At 44.4% G+C, this 22168-nt stretch overlaps 1 protein-coding gene across 1 annotated transcript in view; it reads left to right on the top strand.

Moving 5' to 3' along the window:
* Positions 1–309: 309 nt before the first annotated feature.
* Positions 310–22168, top strand: part of LOC311515115 (uncharacterized protein) — a 59180-nt gene continuing 37321 nt past the window's right edge. Inside the window, exon 1 of the mRNA XM_084617999.1 lies at positions 310–1057. Coding sequence (XP_084474125.1) covers positions 982–1057 — 76 coding nt within the window. The 5' untranslated portion in view covers positions 310–981. The remainder of the gene's footprint in view (positions 1058–22168) is intronic.

The following is a 22168-nucleotide window of genomic DNA, read 5'->3' as shown; positions in this document are numbered from 1 at the left end:
GGCTGCAGGGCTAAAAATCTCCATAGACATTTGGGCTTGGGGCCGAGCTCTGGGCCCCTCCCTCTTCACAGGGTCTCAACTCCCAGAGCTTGGGCTCCAGCCCTAGCCTGAACATCTACACACAGTGATTTTTCAGGGCAGAAGCCTGAATCCCCTGAGCCTGAATCAGCTGATCCACCCAGAGGGGTTTTTTATTCCCCCATAGAGTCTGCCCAGTGGGTGGAGGGTTCAACTGGGTAATTTGATGGGTGGGGGGGGGGGGGGGGAGTGAGAGAACAACACCCAGAAAATAATAGTGTGACCCTAGGAAAAGCTAGCAAGAGAGCTAGGGTTGCCAGAGCCCTCCCTCTGCGCACCAGATGCTTAGATCCACGTGTCACTTTCCCCTCTAGGTTTCAGAGCAGCAGCCGTGTTAGTCTGTATTCGCAAAAAGAAAAGGAGGACTTGTGGCACCTTAGAGACTAACCCATTTATTTGAGCATGAGCTTTCGCCACAAGTCTTCCTTTTCTTCCCCTCTAGGTGCTGGAAGGAAGGTAACTTGGATTCACCCAGGTGCCGAAGGGTTGGGACCACGTGTCGCCCTATCCGGGAGGGTGCCGGAGGACTGGAACCAGGGGTCACTATCCCTTGGGCTGCTGAGAGCCAAAGTGTCCCCTCCCCCCTCGCTGACAAATGCCCCTGACCCAGCTGCTGCGACTTCAATGCTGAAACCGAAAGCGAAAGGCGCCGAGTCCACTTGAATTAGTTTCCCCAAACTCTTCTGCAGACTTTTCCAGGCGCCTGGGGCGGATCCACCGAGCCGGAACTTTGCGCCCTCACTCACATGCCCCCCTTTCAGGTGCCTTTCGGGACTGAAACGTGCCCAGCCTGATCCCCTAATGAAGCTGCCTCCGTCCCGGCCCCAGCCGCCGCCGCCGGGGATCTGACCTTGCGCCCCCGTCCTGGAGAGGCTGGCGCCCTTCCCTAGCTCTTCCCATGCCATGGCCCGGCTGCTGCTCTTGCTCTGCGGCATCATCGGGCTCCTGTCCTCCGGCACCAGCTCGGCCGCGCTGCAAGGTAAGCGAGAGAGCGCAGCCTGCCAGCCGCTCCTCCTCCTCTTCCCCCGGAGCGCAGGGGCTGGGGGTCGGCAAAGGGGGCTGCTCCTGGCAGGGGACGAGCCCGCCCCACCAGCGCGCGGTCCTGAGCGGAGACCATCACCGCCAGCCCAGCTTGGCTGCAGATGGGGGGCTCAGGTGCGCGGTGCGCCCTAGAAGGGGAGCGCACTGGGAAGGAGCCACCTCCGTACGCTCGGGCCACGTGCGCTCTGGGGGAAGGAGGAGTCGGCGAGCCCCGGGGGCACCTGGAGCCAAGCCGTGCGCTCCTGAGCGAGCCTATGCGCGCCTCCGAAAGAGGGGGATCCCGTGCGCTGCTGTTAAGGTCCAGCTCCGAGCCTGGGGACGAGGGGAGGCCCAGGCCCTTCCTGCAGAGTTGGCGTCGCTGCTTTAGCCCCGTGTGCGGTCCTCCGGGCAGCTGCACCGGGATGGGAACCAAAGGACCAGCTCATGGCTGCACCCTGTGCACAAAAGGAACAGGGCACTGGGACTGTTCCCCTCCTTGTAGCCCCTTACCTGGGCCAGCCTCAGTTGCCAACCCATCCTTGCATTGGATCACCCCAAAAGTGTGTGTGTGTGAGGCAGGGGAGGAGATGGAGCCATCAGCCTTCCCCCCCACCCCCCAGCCAGCCTAACAGGGTCGTCTGCAAGGGGAGCCCACGCTACACCGTTCCAAAGGGTGGTACAGTGGGAACACTCCTCCTGTGCACCAGGGAGCTTTGGGAACCGTTGTCCCCTGCTGAGGCATTGTCCTCTAAAATGCCTACTGGGATAGGGCTGTCTGTTTAGGAAGACTCCTTAGTGGGGTGGAAAAGGGATCCACCAGGGGTGGCAGCAGGAGCCCTTCGTAGGAATTCTGTGGGAGCCCTTTTCCACCCCTTTAAGGAGGCTATCACCCAGGAAAGTGCTTCCCAAAGGACTGAAAATCCACAGGTTTATCTTGCATTTTTCCCCATGCCGTGCATTCGGATATGGGTGCTGATGTGGGGGCCTTGGGGAATTCTGGGTACCTGACGTTGAACCAGTGACCAGTGTATTGTAACATATATTTGTGCTGTAGGTGACATACTGATATGACCTCGTGCATGCCCTATATGCAACTTGCAGGCTTGGGGCTATGGTCTGTTCAGACTTCAGGCAGCCCTATGGCCAGCTAGGGTATTTGCTGCTCTGAATCAGATTCTAGTTTCTTTTTCTGTTGTTGACTCTGTTACTGTAAAGATGTACGTCTGATGGCGCTTGCCAAGAGCAACGTTCCGGAGCTGCTGGTGCTCCTGGACACAGCAGAACTGATGTTGCCCACGGAGCTCTGTTCCACATCAGATTTAGCACCCGTGTTTGTGCACATCCACATCTCAATCTGTTGACTTCTACTTGTACCCCTCAAACTTACCTCAGCTGTTCTGTGTGACTACCTGTCGGGACATTTTATTTATTGGTGTGTTTTTTTTTAACTTAATTTTCATAAAGAAACCAACAACAAAATTCATAGAAGTAAATTATGTATTGCTTGAATATGTTACCCAACATAGCACATTTATACATAGATACATAGATATTAAGGTCAGAAGGGACCATTATGATCATCTAGTCAGACCTCCTGCACAATGCAGGCCACAGAATCTCACCCACCCACTCTTGCAATAAACCTCTCACCTTTGTCTGAGCTTATTGAAGTCCTCAAATAATTTCACAGGATATCTAATACAAGTATGCAGTTATACAACTTTACAACGTCTTAACTGCATATCCTTCGCTTTCAGACTTTGTGACACTCTGCCAGCTTCTGTTGATGCCATCAGCTGTTTTAACCTTTGTACTATACCTAACAAAGATCTTTCACTTGGAAGCTGATTCCCATGGTTAAATGTGCAACCAGCTTTTTGGTGGACTGTAAATTAGGGGCGTTTGCTGTAATTAGGTGAGTACTGCCTCTCACTGTATGAAACCTGGCTTGAAATCAGAGCCACCGGGCACTGCACACATTGCAGAATTTCTAGGATTTGATGGGAGAAGAGAATCCTCTTTCTGGAATACATTTAGGAGCCCCCTGTAATCAATTTCCCACCCAAAAGGAGATGAGTTGGATGAAACTTTGAATAAGGGGTGTCAGACTGCGGTTGGCCCTGTGTGAGTGCGCAAAGGGGAGAGGGATGCAAGGAGTCTTTACTTCCCTCCATGTCCTTGTGCCCCTGCACAGAGCCAACCATAGTATGAGTGGGCAGCACTGGACTGGGTGAAGTTAGAGCAGCTAGTCTCCTCCAAGCAGAGGGAGAGGGAAAGTGTGTGTCATCCATCCTGGTGCAGAGCTGAGCTCACATGGCGTTGGGCAAAAGGGTGGCAGGACTGTCGCTGCAACGTGACTCCTGCTCATTTCCTTTAGCCTTGTTAATCTCCTTGTATGATGCGCTACCAGAAGGATAGTCAGCTGCTCAGGTGATGAGGACAGTATATGAACCTCTGTAGATCCGAATAGAATAGATCCAAGGAGAACAGTGGGTGCAGCTTTCTCACGCTGATATTTAGTTACTGGAGTGGGGAGAGGAGGGAAAAATTCAGGGAGCAAAGAGTGGAGGAAATAGGGCGTTTTGCTGAAAGACACAGACAGCTGGCTGTGAATAAATGTTTCAAACTGTTATCATGGGGGATGGAGGAAGCATAAGTAAGCTGAAACCAAGTTGGGCCCACTTGCCAAAAGGAAATATTTGCACATTCCTCCTCCATACTCCACCACGCCCCACCCCCCAGAAGTGATTTTAAACACTTTTGTTACTCATTTGTAATTAAAACATACTTTGGAAACTTAAGGGCCTCAAATGCAGCACTCACTTACACCTGGGCAAGGCCATTGGCATAAATTCATTCATTTCTTTCCATTTATAAAAGACAACTGCTTGGACTCTAGGCACTTAAACCACAATTTAAAATGATCAAAGATAAACATCCAGAATAGACTGCCTTTACTGCCAGAGCCTCTGTACAATAATCATATAAACAGCCCTCGACACTCAAACAAATGTCCCACAACAAATCCTGAATCTTGGCCGGGGGTTAGACTAGATGGCCCTAGCGGTCGCTTCTAACCTTATGGATCTATGATTCTAGCAGGCTGCATAAAAGTTCTTAATCCACCTTGCCCAGAAAATCCTGGGGAAAACAAGATCAACCTTTCAAGCATGTCCTGGAGCTCAGAATAACTAGGAAATGTCAGACCAAAGAGAAAAGCAAATGCTATAGCTGAGGAACTTTCCTGGAGAAGTTCTCAAGTGTCTCCTTCAAAGGTGACTTGCAAGGGATTAAAAATTGTGTTTGTGCTATTTTGCTTATGTATAAAAATGGCCTGTAAAGTATTTTTTCCTCCCTTATTGCTTTTTTAACCTTAAAAATACCAGAAATATTAAATCTGGTCATCCCTGGTTTTGACAGAGGACTGGTTGGGAGCCACAAAGATATGTATTGAATGCTTTTTCAGCCCTTAATGGAAGGGGCGAGGGTTCTGCATCATTAACAAACCAGCTTTTCTCCCAAGTGTTTTAGTGAAATAAGTATTAACATAACCAAAGAGCTTTACATAGTGTAAATAAAAACCTTGTCCCCCTCTCAATTAATCAGATTTAACTTAAGCAGACAGTATCTCTGCTGTCAGAAATCTATGAGTTCTTCAGTTGTCCAGAGTAGACCAGCTCTGAATTTCTAGTATATATATATATATAAAACCACAGGGGAAAAACACCACCTAAAACCCTTAACTGCCCACTTCTCTCCTGCCACACACATGTTGCTCAGACCATATTTATATATCAAAAAGGATCAAAGACCCCCTTGATTTTTCCCCTTTGTTGGTCATCTTTAAACTGGGGGTGCTGTTAGGTCTAGCTGCCACCGGCAGATCATTGGCAGTTTGCCAAACGTATAAATACAAGCTGTATGAGAGAAACCAGTGACAGGTGACGGTCTCTGTGACTGAACAATGCAATAGAATGCTAGCAGCAGTACAGGCTTCCCCTATGTTGCCCTAGCAACATGCCTCTGTCCTGACTGCAGTGGACCAAGTATGGCATGAGAATAGTCCAGGCTTCAGGCATATTCAGTCACTGTCCCATTCTGCTGAGATTGCTCACAAGCATGCAGAGTTGTGGTGAGACTGTGGATTCCTTGTGGAATTTAGGAACTGATTCAAATCTCAACTTGCACTCATGTTACACCAGTGTAACTGCATTGACTTCAGTGGTTTTACACTTGTGAAGCATGGCTAGAAGAGGTTAAACATCCTGCAAAATAAATAACCTTCAAAAGACATGTGGGGAGATAATATTGTGTTTTTGTGTATTTACATATGTATGAGTAGGGTGGACAATGTAATCAACAAGCCCTGTCTATGCTGTATTCTGATAATTCAGAGGTCAAAAGAAGATCCTAGCATTTAAATGAATTGTAAACAAGGGATATCTCAGTATTCATCTGTCTTTGAAATGTAGTGTGAATGGTGGAGGAACAAGCAAATGGCCTTATGTTAATTCTATAGCTAAGTACCGGTGATGGACCTCTTTAAAAGTCATCCTAATTACCTTTTGAACTCCATCTTGTCAAAGGACATGCAATTGTATAAAAGATCCTTGGGTCCGGATTCTGTCATCTCTGATCAGCTTACGCTTCATCGGAAAAACTTGAGTTGCAAAGACTGAGGTCCCAGTTATGCTGGTATGCCCTGAATGTGATATTTGGACATTGGACTATAACCTATGAACTGTTTCTGAAAGAACTCTTTGCAACTACAAAGCTCACCATCTATGCTGTGAATCTGAACTTCAGTGAATTGAACTCCTTTCTGTCTGTATATTGATCTTTTAACCATACTCTCTCTTTTTTGTTTTTTAATAAATTTTAGTGTAGTTAATAAGAATTGGCTGTAGCGTGTATTTGGGTAAGATCTGGAATATTCATTAACCTGGGAGGTAACGTGTCCAATCCTTTGGGATTGGTAGAACCTTTTCTTTTATATGATGAGATAAGATTTTCAGAAATTTTCATCATATTTGACGTGGGTACCTAGATGGAGGCCTGAGGCTGGATCACTTTAAGGGAACTGTGTTGTTTGGACTTCTGAGTAATCAGTAAAGTAATAAAGAAGCTGTTTTATACTGGCATGGTGAATCTAAGTATTGGAATATCCACCAGCTTTATGGGCATTGTCTGCCCCATTCTTTGCAGTTCACCCTGAGTGACCACAGCTGGCTCCCCACTGGGACCCCGGTCACAAAACTACTGTGAGATCAGAATCAGGCCCCAGGGATTTCACAGCTGTAAACACAGTTATTTAAACAGAGTCTGGTTAATTTCTGTAATTTCTATCAAAATGCCTTTGACAGTAGTTGAGCTTGTGTTATTTAGCTAGAGCATCAGCCTCTAGGACTCAGGAGACCTGTGTTCTAGTCTTAACTCTTCCACTGGCCTGCTGGGTGACCTTAGGCAAATTACTTCATTGCTCTGTGCCTCAGTTTCCCCACCTGTAAATTGGCGATAATGATACTGACCTCCTTTGTAAAATGCTGTGAGATCTACTGATGAAAAGCACTAGATAAGAGCTAGGTGGTGTTGTTATTGCTTTCCTTTCAGTCCAGGATGAATCAATATGTATGAAGCACACGTAGGTGTTATATAGCATTGTGGGTGTAAGGTTGTCCTGTACTTTCAGCCTGACAGACACATCATGAGGTCTAGAAGATCTAGAGAAAACTTTCCGGAGTCCTTAACTACTTTGATCATAAATTCTCCCAACACAGATGTTCAAATGGTATGTTCTAGTGTCAATTAATAAATAATACTACTTAGCACTTTTCATGTATAGGTTTCAATGTGCTTGACCAAGGAAGGCCAGTATCATTAGCACCATTTTACATGTGGGGAAACTGAGGCACAGAGAAGGTAACGTAACTTGCCCATGGTTTGTAAGAGACTAGGGCACAGGCAGTCTGGCCTAGCAGCTGCAGCTGGGCTGATGGCCACAAGTCAAGGATGGCCACAAGGCAGTAGTCAGCAAGCTGGGATCAACAGGAAAGAGTCAGAATCAGAGATAGTTATCAGGCTGGAATCGGGTTGGGGCCAGAGACTGGAGAGCAGAAAGCAAGGTGCGGCCTGGCATCACAGCTAGCCAGAAGTCTGCATGTTACCCAGACAACTTCCTACACCACCCTCAGGGTTAAATACTGACCATTGGCCAATCAGAAGCCACAGGGTGCTGTTGCTCTGGCCTGTTTGAGTGATATGGCCCGGGGCGCCTAATTCCTCAGTGCTCCTTGGCTAGCATTCTATGTGATCTGGTGGCAACAAAGGCACCTCAGTTGTTCCAGGCTCTGTGGACCTGGGTTCTAGTCCTATGAATCCTTACATGGTTGCTGAGAAAAGTACTGAAAACTGACCCCCCAGCCAAGTGCTACATCTATTGAACAACACTCCTTTCTCTGTATACTGTATCGTTTATGTGCAGCATACAAAGAAATTGCTACACAAAATGCAGACGTCTTGATCAGCTACTGCCTCCTTTTTCTCCCCACCTGAACCTGATATCCAACTTACGATGCCCTTGAAAGATCACTGTGAGAAAGGACTAAAACCAAAGTATATTTGTACCATAAGAATCTAAGTGTGTGTGAGGAAAACATCTGGAGGTGTTGTGTATAAATATTTTCAAGTTGATCGAAACGCCATATCACTGAGAAAGAGTTAATGCACCAGTGGGTTGATGGGAAATCTCAGGTGACTGCCAATGAGGCATCTGTGTTCTTAGCTCATTGTTATTTAAGCACTGAGATATAGTGGGCTTTGTCAACAATAATACACAAGAGAGGTTGTGATTATGACATCATAGTCATGGCTCTTTCATACTCTGTTGGAAATGTTAAAGGCTTGTACAGCCTGTTGATCACCCATATACATCTTTGACAATTAATTCCAATTTAAATGAAGATGAACATATAGGTTGCAGTCTTTGTGATTCTGGAGTTTACAGGAGAGACTGGAAGCTACACCAAGATCAGGACCCTATTCTGCCACATGTTGCACATATGAGTGAGTCACTGTTCTGAAGTTATTACTCTAAAGTAAACAAGACATAATTATTATCTCTTCTCTACAGACTGAATTAAGGCCCTTCTTCAGGAAAGCAGTTAAGCATGGGCTTAATTTTAAACCCATGCTTAAATCCCATTAAAGTTAAGTATATTCCTGATCAGGCCAGGGAGATTAAGTAACAAAAGGAATCGATGGTAGAGGCAGAAACGGAACTGAGGCCTGCTCTACACTAAAAATTTAGGTCATGAAAAATTCACACTCCAGAGCAACATAGTTAAACGGACCTAATCCCTACAGTAGACCGCGCTAGGTCAATGAAAGAATTCTTCTGTTAACCTAGCTACTGCTTCTCAGGGAGGTGGATTACCTACACCAACGGGAGACCCCATCTGGTCAGCTCAAGTAATGTCGCTGTAGCATTTTGAGTGTAGACAAGCCCATAGGCACCGAACTGCTGTTTGGGCCAGTTGTCCTGCACTGCTAGGACAATGCTTATGTTCAGAGCATCGCCAGGGACTTCTGTATAACCTAGGCTTACAGAGAGGCAGTGGCATTATTGATTTAAGGCAACAACGAAATGGATCTACTGCTCTCTATGAAGTGACTGTGCAGAAGCTACCATAAGCCCATCCGTATGACCTGCGCTGCCCATCCCTGGGATCTATCATGGGCATCGGAATGCACTAGTAGGGGGGAAAGGGAAGGGGGAGCACAGGCAGGGGACCAGAGAGTGTTTCCAGCAGCGGAGGGGAATGGCTTAGTGAGACTTGCTCCGGAAAAGCTGCTGGGAACCATCCCAACTTCAGACTAGTCTCAGCAGCAGTCGGACTTGTAAGTCCCTGAAAATTGACAGTTTTCTACAGATTAAACTTGTTTGTACCCATTGGTGTGTGCCTATGCATTACAGGCACTGACGTTTTCCCCCCCATGGGTGCTCCGCCCAAGGCCCTACCACCACTCCACGTCTTTCCCCGAGGCCCCGCCCTTGCTTCGCCTACTCCTGCTGCTACTCTGCTCTTGAAGCCCCGCCCTGACTCCGCCTGTTCCCACTCCCGTTCTGCCCCCTCTTCTGAGACCCCACTGCTCCTTCCTCTCAGCCCGCCCCCAGGCTCCTCCCACCAGCCACCGCACACCTGGTTGGCGGTAAGCTGTGGCTGGTGGGTGCTAAGTACCCGCTGTCTTTTTTCCATGGGTGTTTGAGCCCTAGAGCTCCCACGGATTTGGCGCCTGTGCTAAGCAGCATCCATGGAAAGTGAGAGAGAGGGACTTGGTCCTCAATGACACAGAAAGTGCGGTATTTTTAACACGGAGATAGCAAACGTGTTCTAGTTATCTTGCTGTTAAATCCTGAGGGGAGACAAGGCACTTACAATGTTTCCCATGCTGTCACCAGCCATCATCAGCACTATGCCCCCTGCCCTGGGTTGACCTGATTGTAAAACCACAGTGCCTTGTCTTCACAATGGTTTTACACGCATGATCTCCTAAGAACAACAACCCTCCTTTTTATCTGGCAGTTAAAACACAGGTAGAGATGTAGGGCTAACCTGCCAAAAATAGTTCCGTTGCACTATGCACCTGGGAGAACATTAACTGCCTGGCATGCCAGGTTGTGTCTAATAGAAGAGCACTAGGGACACCAGCTTCATGCCTGTCCTTGTCAGATAGTGGAAAGCATTCCAGGGAATCAGAGTTCACAAGCTTTTAGCCATGGCAGGGTGCGTGTTTCACTCAACTTATCGAATATTAAACAAACCCCTCAGAGCCCTAATGCTCACTTAGGCTGTGGTTTGTTTTTTGGGGGGGGGGTTGGGCTTTGAAAAGACACTTGGGCTTAATTAGTGTAATTTATTGAACATCAATAGAGCGCTCAGCACTTCACAAATATCTAGAGACAGTCTCTGCCCTAAGGTGTTTAGGATCTACTGCAGGCACAAGACTAAACACTTTAGACACAAATAGGTTTCCTGCCACACTGTGGGAGCGAATGGTTGGAGAGAGCATTGCTGGCATATGTTAACAGAAAGGACTTATTATACAGTAGCAGCTGCTGGAAACCCAAGGTAGGCAGAGAGGGATGGGATGGGGGCCAAAGCAAATGACTTTCCAGCCTGAAACTTAGCTGCGAATAAAACATTTGGGCCAACTCCGGCTGTTGTCGTGGATGTTCAGACTTGTTCAAAGTGGCCAACGTTTTACATTGCATACTGTGTGGGAACATTCAACCACAAGTGATGAGACCCAGTGTAGGACCAATTGGATGAAAGTCAATGGTGTGTGTCTTGTGTTATGCAGGATCAGACTAAATTATCATAATGGTCCTCTAATGGGGGGGAACTCATTGCTGGGGTGCCCCCTTGAGCCAAGACACAGCATTGCAGGCATTCCCCCCTAGTTATCAGTGTCTCTCATAGGGCTGCAGCCTCCATTACTCCCACTCTGGAGTTCTGTCTCCATGTGTAGCTTCTTCCCTAGTCCACTACTAAGGAGAGCCCCTAACAGCCTCTCCCACAGCCTCCTGACTCCAGAGTCTTCCCCTGCATTGATTCAGGCCTGTCTTCATGGAGCCCTATCCTCCTCCTCAACTGGGCCTGATACTGAATTGAGCCTAACCCCACCACTGCTACCCCCACCCCAGGTTAACCTTTCATTTGCCAGCGTAGGGCATATGCCTCATCACAGCTCCCTTCTGGCTTTAAAGTCTATGAACTGAGTGTCTAAATCAGGGACTGGAAGTCTGGATTAGGGTTGCCAACCCTCCATGATTGGCTTGGAGCCTCCAGGAATTAAAGTTTACTCTTTAATTAAAGAGTATGTCATGTGATGAAATCTCCAGGAGTACAGCCAACATAAATTGGCAACCCTAGTCAGACTCCTAGGTTCTTCTTCAAGTATTTGTCCGTGTGGATCCCACTCATAGTGCACAGGCATCCTACAGGCAGGAGCTGATAATGTTTTCACCAGCATTATCTGTAGGGGCTGTGTGCGTTCCCCACCTGCCCTCCTCCTCCCCTTCCCAAGGGTGTAAAGAGAGGAGCGATCCCAGATGCTCCTCAGTTCCCTCTTTCCACCACTGGCAGCAAGTTGGAACAACCTCAGTGTCCCCACAGTTGCTCAAGGTAGGCTTGCTACATAGTGTTTACCATTGTGACTGTACTTATTTTATTGTTGCTGGTTATAGTTTACTCATTTAGGCTGGTGGAAAAAAGTATCTATAGTTTTCTATTAGAGTTAGATTAGAGTTACTGGTATCGGGGTTATCAGCCTCATGGTCAAACCTAGGTCGCCCAACATGAGACCCGGCAATTCCCTTGACTGACAGACACAATCAGTGTTCCTTTTGTTTCAGGGAGATCCCTATCCCCACAACGTGTGCAACTAATCGGTTATGCCCAAAACACACCCAAAACTCAAGGGAGGCCCATCTGAGACTTTTTGGGATGGAAAAGTCTGTGAGGGAAGTGTCTGATTTGGGAGTGATCCAGAGAGAAGAGGTGCCTGCCCCTTCCTTAAAACCTCATGCTTCTAGTTCTCCATCTACAAGAGACATTGCTCTGGGCTCTTGGGGATTGAAGAGAGCTCATGCTTCATCCAAGAGCTCAAAGACTGTATCTCAGAAGCCCTCGGAGCAGTGAGGCACCCCTGTTGTTTGTGGAAGACAGAAGCACAGCTGCTTCTCAGCGCCAGTCCACACCTCTGGTACTGAGTAAGAAAAAGCCATAGATCACTATAGACTCGACTAGTTCTGCATCGGGGAAGTCGGTATATGATATGTCATCGAACTCAGCACCAATCCTCACCAAGCAAAAATCGTTCCCTTGGAGCAACTATTGGCACTGAGGATCATGAGGCTGTTTGTTTCAGTCTCATCTGGGGTATCGATAATTTAAAAATCCGGTGGCACCAGCCAGCACACTGGCACTGACTCACCCGGTGCCGATTCACTCGGTACCACTTTCCACAGTGCACAGATTTCTGGTACTGACCGTTTCAATGGAGGTGTCCAGCACTGCCCGAGCGGAACTCAGAGACCACCTGAAGTGGAGTCTACTCTCCACTGTTTACAATCTCAAAATCCACCTTGGGTACTGGTAATGCAGATCTCTCTTCACCTGAGACTCTGAGAAAATCTGGGAGCCCACCTCAGAATCTCCAAGATCTCAGCTCCTCCTATTTATCTTAACAAAGAGAAGGTTAAAGGGTGACTTCATTATAGGCTGTAAGTGCCTACATGGGGAACGGAGATTTAAGAATGGGCTCTTCAATCTAGCCGAGAAAGGTCTAACATGATCCAATGGCTGGAAGTTGAAGCTAGACAAATTCAGACTGGGAATAAGGTGTGATTTTTCAACAATGAGAGTAATTAACCATTGCAACAATTTACCAAGCCTTGTGGTGGATTCTCCATGACTGACAATTTTTAAATCAAGGTTGGATTCTCTAAAAGATCTGCTCTAGGAATTATTTTGGGGAAGTTCTATGGCCTGTGTTATACAGGAGGTCCAACTAGATGACCACAGTGATCCCTTCTGGCCTTGGAATCTATGAATGAATGAATCTTCCGATTGAGGGATTTTCATCATCCTCTTCCTTGGCCTCTTCCAGCAGGAACCTTTTCTCCTGGTCGCTCTAGAGACAGGGACTTTTATAAAAGTGATTCTCATCACAATCCAATTCTACAGAAGTCATGTACTTGAAATTCCCATTCTTGGATCCCACCTCATTGGTCAAATATAATGTATTCTTATGGCTTCTAGACCCGGCCACACAAGCATTCATGGGCATACTCAGTATCTGGACCACTTCTAGTTTCCTCCTTCAAGAGCCTCAGAGAGGATGTCATTCCAGAGGAGCAGCAACTTCAGAATGAAGGAGAGGACATGGGTTGACAAGAGGATCCATCAATGCCTTTATATTTTTCACCCTCCTCTCTGGATGAAGAAATGGTTTAATCTGCCCCTGATGTCACTGAGGGCTGTAGGGCATTTAAAGACAACCTCAAAAAGATGGCAGAAGTCTTGAAATTCCTCTTTAGAAAGCATGTAAACAATTTGATGTCTTACAACCAGTCTCTCAAGGTTGCATTGCCATGCCCATAAATGAAGAAATTTTGGACCCAGCCAAGGATGTATGTGCCACTTCAGTCTCCATCCCTGCCCCATCTCCAGTGCATAGGGCACCTGCACACCATGAGTGGGATCTCATGGACAGAACATCTCAAAGAACCAAAGTAACCATTTTTTCTAGTCCTTCCTCTCCCAGTAACTTACAAAATAACCTTGGGCAACTCACCACGGGTCAGTTTTTCAAAAGTGGTTTGTAATTTTGGGTATCCACCTTTAGACTTTGAGGTTTAGATTTTCAAAGGGACCTAATGAAGTTAGGCACCTAACTCCCAGGGAAAGTCATAGAATCATAGAATATCAGGGTTGGAAGGGACCTCAGGAGGTCATCTAGTCCAACCCCCTGCTCAAAGCAGGACCAATCTCCAATTTTTGCCCCAGATCCCTAAATGGCCCCCTCAAGGATTGAACTCACAATCCTGGGTTTAGCACGCCAATGCTCAAACCACTGAGCTATCCCTCCCCCCAAAGTCACCTAGCTCTCTAGGGCTCCTTTGTGTATCTCAGCCCTCAGACCTGATTCGCCCCATCTGGCACTTCATGTAATCATTCACACCCATGCAAAGCGGATATAAAACACTACCAATTCAGAATTCTCCCCTCACTGATACAAATGGGAGTGTTTTGAACCTATTTTGCACAGATACAAAAAAATTCACAAGGTGCACAGCAGTGGAGAATTGAGTCCCTGTGGCCCGAGTTTCAGAAAGTTGCATCTGCAGTTCCCAGTGGTGTGATAGGTGTTTATCTCCTCTGAAAATCAGACACTGGGAAGTGTCTAAAGTTGGGCATTCAGAAACACAAAGACCCAAAATTAGAAGCCACTTAAAAATTTGAGCTCTACCCTCTCTGTCCTTCAATTTACATATTTGTAAAATAGCAGTAATAATATTATCCTGTAGGACTGTTAAGGCTTAATTCATTAACCTTTATAAATTGGTTTGAGATCCTTGGGTGAAAGGCGCTGCCTGAGGGCAAAGTGGGCGTTTGCATGGTATATATTATACACTGTGATTTTTTTTTTCATTACACTTGGACAGGGAGAATGGGATTTTTTTCCTTTATGCTTTTCTGCAGTATTTGTTTTACTGCAGTTAAAACTATTTGTTTGTAGCTCCAAGATCAAGTAAGATCTTGTCCTGCACAAGAAATGTGTGACAAATATGTGTTAGGACTAACGTCTTAAACTTTTGAGAGAGATTTTGGTGAATAGTGAGGACCTCATAGAAGAAATGGTTGTAGGGGATAATCTTGGCTCAAGTGATCATGAGCTAATTCAGTTCAAACTGAACGGAAGGATTAACAAAAATAAATCTGCAATTAGGGGTTTTGATTTCAAAAGGGCTGACTTTCAAAAATTAAGGAAATTAGTTAGGGAAGTGGATTGGACTGAAGAACGTATGGATCTAAAGGCAGAGGAGGCCTGGGATTATTTTAAATCAAAGCTGCAGAAGCTATCAGAAGCCTGCATCCCAAGAAAGGGGAAAAAATTCATAGGCAGGAGTTGTAGACCCAGCTGGATGAGCAAGCATCTCAGAGAGGTGATTAAGAAAAAGCAGAAGCATACAGGGAGTGGAAGATGGGGGATGGGGGGGATCAGCAAGGAAAGCTACCTTATTGAGGTCAGAACATGTAGGGATAAAGTGAGACAGGCTAAAAGTCAAGTAGAGTTGGACCTTGCAAAGGGAATTAAAACCAATAGTAAAAGGTTCTATAGCCATATAAATAGGAAGAAAACAAAGAAAGAAGAAGTGGGACCGCTAAACACTGAGGATGGAGTGGAGGTTAAGGATAATCTAAGCATGGCCCAATATCTAAACAAATACTTTGCCTCAGTCTTTAATAAGACTAAAGAGGATCTTAGGGATAATGGTAGGATGACAAATGGGAATGAGGATATGGAGGTAGATATTACCATATCTGAGGTAGAAATGAAACTCAAACAGCTCAATGGGACTAAACCGGGGGGCCCAGATAATCTTCATCCAAGAATATTAAAGGAATTGGCACATGAAATTGCAAGCCCATTAGCAAGAATTTGTAATGAATCTGTAAACTCAGGGGTTGTACCGTATGATTCGAGAATTGCTAACATAGTTCCTATTTTTAAGAAAGGGAAAAAAAGTGATCCGGGTAACTATAGGCCTGTTAGTTTGACATCTGTAGTATGCAAGGTCTTGGAAAAAATTTTGAAGGAGAAGGTAGTTAAGGACGTTGAAGTCAATGGTAAATGGGACAGAATACAACATGGTTTTACAAAAGGTAGATCGTGCCAAACCAACCTGATCTCCTTCTTTGAGAAAGTAACAGATTTTTTAGACAAAGGAAACGCAGTGGATCTAATTTACCTAGTTTTCAGTAAGGCATTTGATACCATGCCACATGGGGAATTATTAGTTAAATTGGATAAGATGGGGATCAATAGGAAAATTGAAAGGTGGATAAGGAATTGGTTAAAGGGGAGACTACGACGGGTCCTACTGAAAGGTGAACTATCAGGCTGGAGGGAGGTTACCAGTGGAGTTCCTCAAGGATCGGTTTTGGGACCAATCTTATTTAATTTTTTTATTACTGACCTCGGCACAAAAAGTGGGAGTGTGCTAATAAAGTTTGTGGATGATATAAAGCTGGGAAGTATTGCCAATTTAGAGAAGGACAGGGATATCCTACAGGAGGATCTGGATGACCTTGTAAACTGAAGTAATAGTAATAGGATGAAATTTAATAGTGAGAAGTGTAAGGTCATGCATTTAGGGATTAATAACAAGAATTTTAGTTATAAGCTGGGGACACATCAATTAGAAGTAACGGAGGAGAAGGATCTTGGAGTACTGGTTGATCATAGGATGACTATGAGCCGCCAATGTGATATGGCCGTGAAAAAAGCTAATGCGGTCTTGGGATGCATCAGGAGAGGTATTGCCGGTAGGGATAAGGAGGTGTTAGTACCGTTATACTGTTGTACCAATAAAATAAAAACCAGCAGGATCTTATTAAAGGGAAAAAGGCAAAATACCACATTTATTGTGAATACAGAAAGAATCATAGTAAGCAGTTAGTTATAGCTATAACATTCCATTCAATCTCATATTTATTCTCACATTCATTCATACAAACACACACATACACACCCACACACACAGGTTCTGCAAGGTTGTTATCATAGTTACCAGCCTTAGAGTTGCTCATGCCAAGCCACTGGCCAGGTGGCCTGGACATGAGGAGGGAGCAGGGCCTTGTCAGATGCTCATCTGATGCTCCTGGAAGTTGGCTTTCAGAATCAGACCCCAAAGTTCTCACTTTTTAGAGTCTATTTTTATAGGAATTTTTTCCTATGCCAGTCTATGGGAATTGCTTCATCATGCTGTTGCTGAATCAATCAGCAGATAGCACATTCCTGACGGCTCCAAGATGTTATCTCGTTCTTTGGTTCTCCCATTCTTGAGGCTGTTGGGTGGATTCCAGTCTGCCCTCCGGGGGTGGGGGTCCTCTGGTTATTTCCACTTGACGCCTTCTTCAGTCAATGGACACTGGATTCTTAGGCTGGCACCTCGCTGATCATTCAGTTATTATCCACACCAAGCATCCATCCACATACATCCTCTATCTCTATTTTAATCACAATTGTTAATACAACAAAAGGGCATGAAAGTCTCTGGGTGCTGTTTCTGTTGTTAGAGTATTGTTTTGAGTCTCTCTCTCTGTGAACTGCTTTGAGAACAGACTCTGTCTTAGAATGTACTAACACAGTTAGCAGCTTGCAAGTTTCACACATAGAGGGAGAGAAACAGCACCAAAAACCAAGAGACCTCTTAATTAGTAATACCCTGGAATTTGAACTATGGGGAATCAAACTCATTTGTGATTTTAATTCAGAACTTCTTTAATATGATCCAACATAATCCCCCTTTTGACACTAAGATTTATAATCATCAGTGTCACTTTCTATGTAGCCTATTCAAGAGAAAGTACTGTGAGGCAATTTGAGTTTGTGATTCCAATTCATGCCACATACATGATCCTAGTGATGTATCTTTACTATAAGGTTCTGGGGCAACAGGCAAGGTGAGGCACACCCACTTTTGAGGAGTCCATTCGGTACAACCTCTAGTGTCCAATAGCTTCCCTCCCTCCCCAGCCCACTGGCTCAAGGTCCAGGGTAGCCAAAAGGATCCCATGTGTAATATGGGGAGTGGGTTAACCTTCAATACCTTTGCCTCCAGGGACTGTTGGTGTGCAATTTTGACAACAATTTCTCCCATTAACAAGTCTGGTTTACAATAGTGGAAACATATTGCATCCATTCATATTGATAAGTGTCAAACAATGATCTCTTTCTTTTTTAACAAATGCATCAAACCCTTAATATTTCCCAATATGACCCAGAACATTTTGTGTTCCAAAGTAGCTAGTGCAAGTATCTGCATTTCAGTGCATCCCATAGCTATGGCTGTGTAGTTTCCTATTTCTAATATATTTTTTTTTTTTTATGGATAAGCCATGTGGTAGTATTAAGCCATTACTAAAGATTCCATCGGCCTTTTAGGTTACCCAGACCAATTTGGACCAAGTCTACATTGGCATGTACTTGTTTTTGTATCAGGCTGTCCTGTAGCTGGGACAGAAAGCTTAATTTATTTTTAAGTTCCTGCAGGTCTTCAGTATTTTTTTTTAAACACACAACAGTGCTAGCAACAACACAAAACACAAGACAAAACATAGAACACAGAACACAATTTCTATTGTGACAGTAGATTCATGGTATTGGGTTGCTTTTCAGCTGGCAGCTTTTCCTGATTTTCTGAAAGACAAAAAGAACATGTTTCTACCCCTTTTGGGGTGGCAGATTATTGCTTAAAATATTTCTTTTACAAATACCCTTGCTGATTGCAGGCAAAACAGAGAAATTGCCCCCATATTTTCCTGTTTTTGTTCTATAGGCAGGCCAGGTTTCAAAGGCTTTTATCTTTTAAGGGTTATGGGGAAATTATCCCACTGTTTAGTCATTAAATCCCTGAGTTTTCCTTCTTATACAGCAGACCAAGTTTATAATGTTTTTCCTGCTGTGTTAAGCTTTAAGTTTTATTTACAGGTAATAACTGAGAAGCATCATTACCATACGACCTTAAAGGATTTTTCCAAAAATCATACACACTATACGTTGTTACAGGGATACTTATTATCATTAAATTTATTAAAATTATCTTGTTATCCCATGCCTTTTATTTAGACAATTTGTTTGCTGACCAGGTATGTCCTTTATCTGCAGCTCCTTTGTGCTGCTAGTTCTTTCCTTCCTTTATCATTTAGGTAATTTGCATTTTCACAGAAACTTCCTGCTTTTGGATTTAAAGCCATCAGCAGCTCAGAGACTCTATCTTAAAAGGGACACAATCAACTTTCACCAGAGTTTTGATTACTTTTAACTTCTGCTTCCAAAACACACAGCAATCTGAAAAAGAAAACCCAACCTATTGTGGCTCCCTTTGGAGCCCTAATAGCATTTTAATTAAGTAGCATGGCATGTTTGCATTTCTTTTGCCCCTTCTACAATATACCCTGCACATGTTCTGGGGCAAATGCACATTCCTTCCATAGTTTAACTTCTATAACATTATCCAGATCCATTTTTACATAAGGTGTCACTATTTTTTTTTTTGCTTACAGAGTTTTCATGTCCCTTTATCAAAGTGACAGTCTGATTACTCAGAGCCATTTTAAGACTCAGTGTTTCTAACATTGCTTCTTTTTGTTTTGTGCACCTCACCCCTGCTGTTGCTTCAGAGAGGCACTGTCTTTTTTTAATTTTTTTTTTTACTACAACTCTCATCTGCTGTTTTGTTACAAAAACAAACAAACAAAAAGAATCCCAATTTTTTTTTTTTATATTCTCCTGATTTTGACTGCCCTGCTGCAGCCACAACTTAAAAACATTTTAAATTTTGTAAAGCATTGAGTTACCTTTTAAGGGTTAAATGCCAAATCCCAAAGCCAAACAACACTAATTACCTGTGTCTAGCAAAAAGGTCTGTCAGTTTTGCAACTTTGAATTAAAGAGTCAAATGGATTTTTAGTGGCATTATTTAAAACAAAAACAAAACTAACTGGTCCTTAGAACTTTACATATTTACACACACACAGACAGATACATACACGTTTTCTTTTCCTTAACATCCCTTCCACACTGCTCTGTTTTTTACATCTTACATTCCCTTTATACATTTGAGGCAGTTAAGTTCCAATAGAACCCTCTTATGTTCTTTTAGCAAATTTGACTAAATTGTCCAGTCAAATGATTTTAATCAGATAGTTTATTTTTGCCTGGCTAATTTACAGACATTCCTTTGGAAAAGGGCCCATTTTTCTTTCAGAATGGCTGCAAAGAAACCAAGAATGCTCAAACACTTATCCTTTTTAACATTTTCGGTTAAAAGTTGTTTGGGTGAAATACAAAGTTTAACTGCTTAATTCCCTCCAGCCTCTGCAGAGTTAACTTTTTTTTTTTTTTTTACTCTCTTTTCTCTTTGTAATTATGCCTGGGGGTGCCATACATAGGACCTTCTCCCCCTTTACCTGCCTCCCTCCAGCCTCTGCAGAGTTAAATTTTTCACTCTTTTTGTATTCCTGGAGTGCCTCTTTCACTATTTTCATCTGGCTTTGGGTATTTGTAGCCAGCACCTTCCAATTGTCTGCTCCCTTTTCCGTTTGTGCCTTTTCCTCTTTACATGAAGACAAGCGGAGGGAAGAATCCTTACATGCCTCCCACAACAACCAAATTGCTGCTGCATCTCTTTTGGCAGCACTAGAAGGTTTGTATATGAGGATATACTGAGCCAATCTATCCTCTAGGTCCGAAATAGTGCAGACATCAGCTAGGGCTTGTTTAGTCCAAGGACTGTGCCCACATTTTTGAAGGATTTGTTTAAAAGGTGTAATTTCTTTAACAAAAGGTGAGGTTGGAGTTCCTTCTGACTCCATTCCTCCCTCTGGTACTGGCTTACCCTGTTTTCTTTTAAACATCTTAACATGGATATTTCAATCTCTTTGTCACTGCTGGTATTACTTAGCAAGTGACACAGCCTAGATTCTGAAATCATAGCTTAATCTATGCGTTTTTCCCCTGCTACCTTCCCGGAGGTCAGCAGGTCCCCTGCTACCTTCTCGGAGGCCAGCAGGTCCGGTTAACCTGTTCTTCCCTGCTACCTTCTCGGAGGCCAGCAGGTCCCCTGCTACCTTCTCGGAGGCCAGCAGGTCTGGTTTAATCTGTTTTTCCTGCTACCTTCTCGGAGGCCAGCAGGTCGCCTGCTACCTTCTCGGAGGCCAGCAGGTCTGGTTAACCTAATAGAAATGCCTAGCTCACTAGAGCTGGCGGTGTGCACACCAATATTTACAATAACTGAGGTTTTTTACCAATATTCCCCCTTTCGCAATTCTCCACCAAAATGTTGTACCAATAAAATAAAAACCAGCAGGATCTTATTAAAGGGAAAAAGGCAAAATACCACATTTATTGTGAATACAGAAAGAATCATAGTAAGCAGTTAGTTATAGCTATAACATTCCATTCAATCTCATATTTATTCTCACATTCATTCATACAAACACACACATACACACCCACACACACAGGTTCTGCAAGGTTGTTATCATAGTTACCAGCCTTAGAGTTGCTCATGCCAAGCCACTGGCCAGGTGGCCTGGACATGAGGAGGGAGCAGGGCCTTGTCAGATGCTCATCTGATGCTCCTGGAAGTTGGCTTTCAGAATCAGACCCCAAAGTTCTCACTTTTTAGAGTCTATTTTTATAGGAATTTCTTCCTATGCCAGTCTATGGGAATTGCTTCATCATGCTGTTGCTGAATCAATCAGCAGATAGCACATTCCTGACGGCTCCAAGATGTTATCTTGTTCTTTGGTTCTCCCATTCTTGAGGCTGTTGGGTGGATTCCAGTCTGCCCTCCAGGGGTGGGGGTCCTCTGGTTATTTCCACTTGACGCCTTCTTCAGCCAATGGACACTGGATTCTTAGGCTGGCACCTCCCTGATCATTCAGTTATTATCCACACCAAGCATCCATCCACATACATCCTCTATCTCTATTTTAATCACAATTGTTAATACAACAAAAGGGCATGAAAGTCTCTGGGTGCTGTTTCTGTTGTTAGAGTATTGCTTTGGGTCTCTCTCTCTGTGAACTGCTTTGAGAACAGACTCTGTCTTAGAATGTACTAACACAGTTAGCAGCTTGCAAGTTTCACACATAGAGGGAGAGAAACAGCACCAAAAACCAAGAGACCTCTTAATTAGTAATACCCTGGAATTTGAACTATGGGGAATCAAACTCATTTGTGATTTTAATTCAGAACTTCTTTAATATGATCCAACAATACAAGGCACTGGTGAGACCTCACCTGGAATACTGTGTGCAGTTCTGGTCTCCCATGTTTAAGAAGGATGAATTCAAACTGGAACAGGTACAGAGAAGGGCTACTAGGATGATCCGAGGAATGGAAAACTTGTCTTATGAAAGGAGACTCAAGGAGCTTGTCTTGTTTAGTCTAACTAAAAGAAGGTTGAGGGGAGATATGATTGCTCTCTATAAATATATCAGAGGGCTAAATACCGGAGAGGGAGAGGAATTATTTAGCTCAGTACCAATGTGGACACAAGAACAAATGGTTATAAACTGGCCGCCAGGAAATTTAGACTAGAAATTAGACGAAGGTTTCTAACCATCAGAGAAGTGAAGTTTTGGAACAGCCTTCCAAGGGAAGCAGTGGGGGCAAAAGATCTATCTGGCTTTAAGATTAAACTCGATAAGTTTATGGAGGAGATGGTATGATGGGATAACATGGTTTTGATAATTAAATATTCATGGTAAAT

The sequence above is a fragment of the Lepidochelys olivacea genome (genome assembly GCF_965140295.1).
Source record: "Lepidochelys olivacea isolate rLepOli2 genome assembly, chromosome: 1".
In the NCBI taxonomy this organism is placed as follows: domain Eukaryota; kingdom Metazoa; phylum Chordata; order Testudines; family Cheloniidae; genus Lepidochelys; species Lepidochelys olivacea.
Note: the sequence above shows the minus strand (reverse complement) of the source record. Positions and strands in the feature narration are given on the sequence as shown.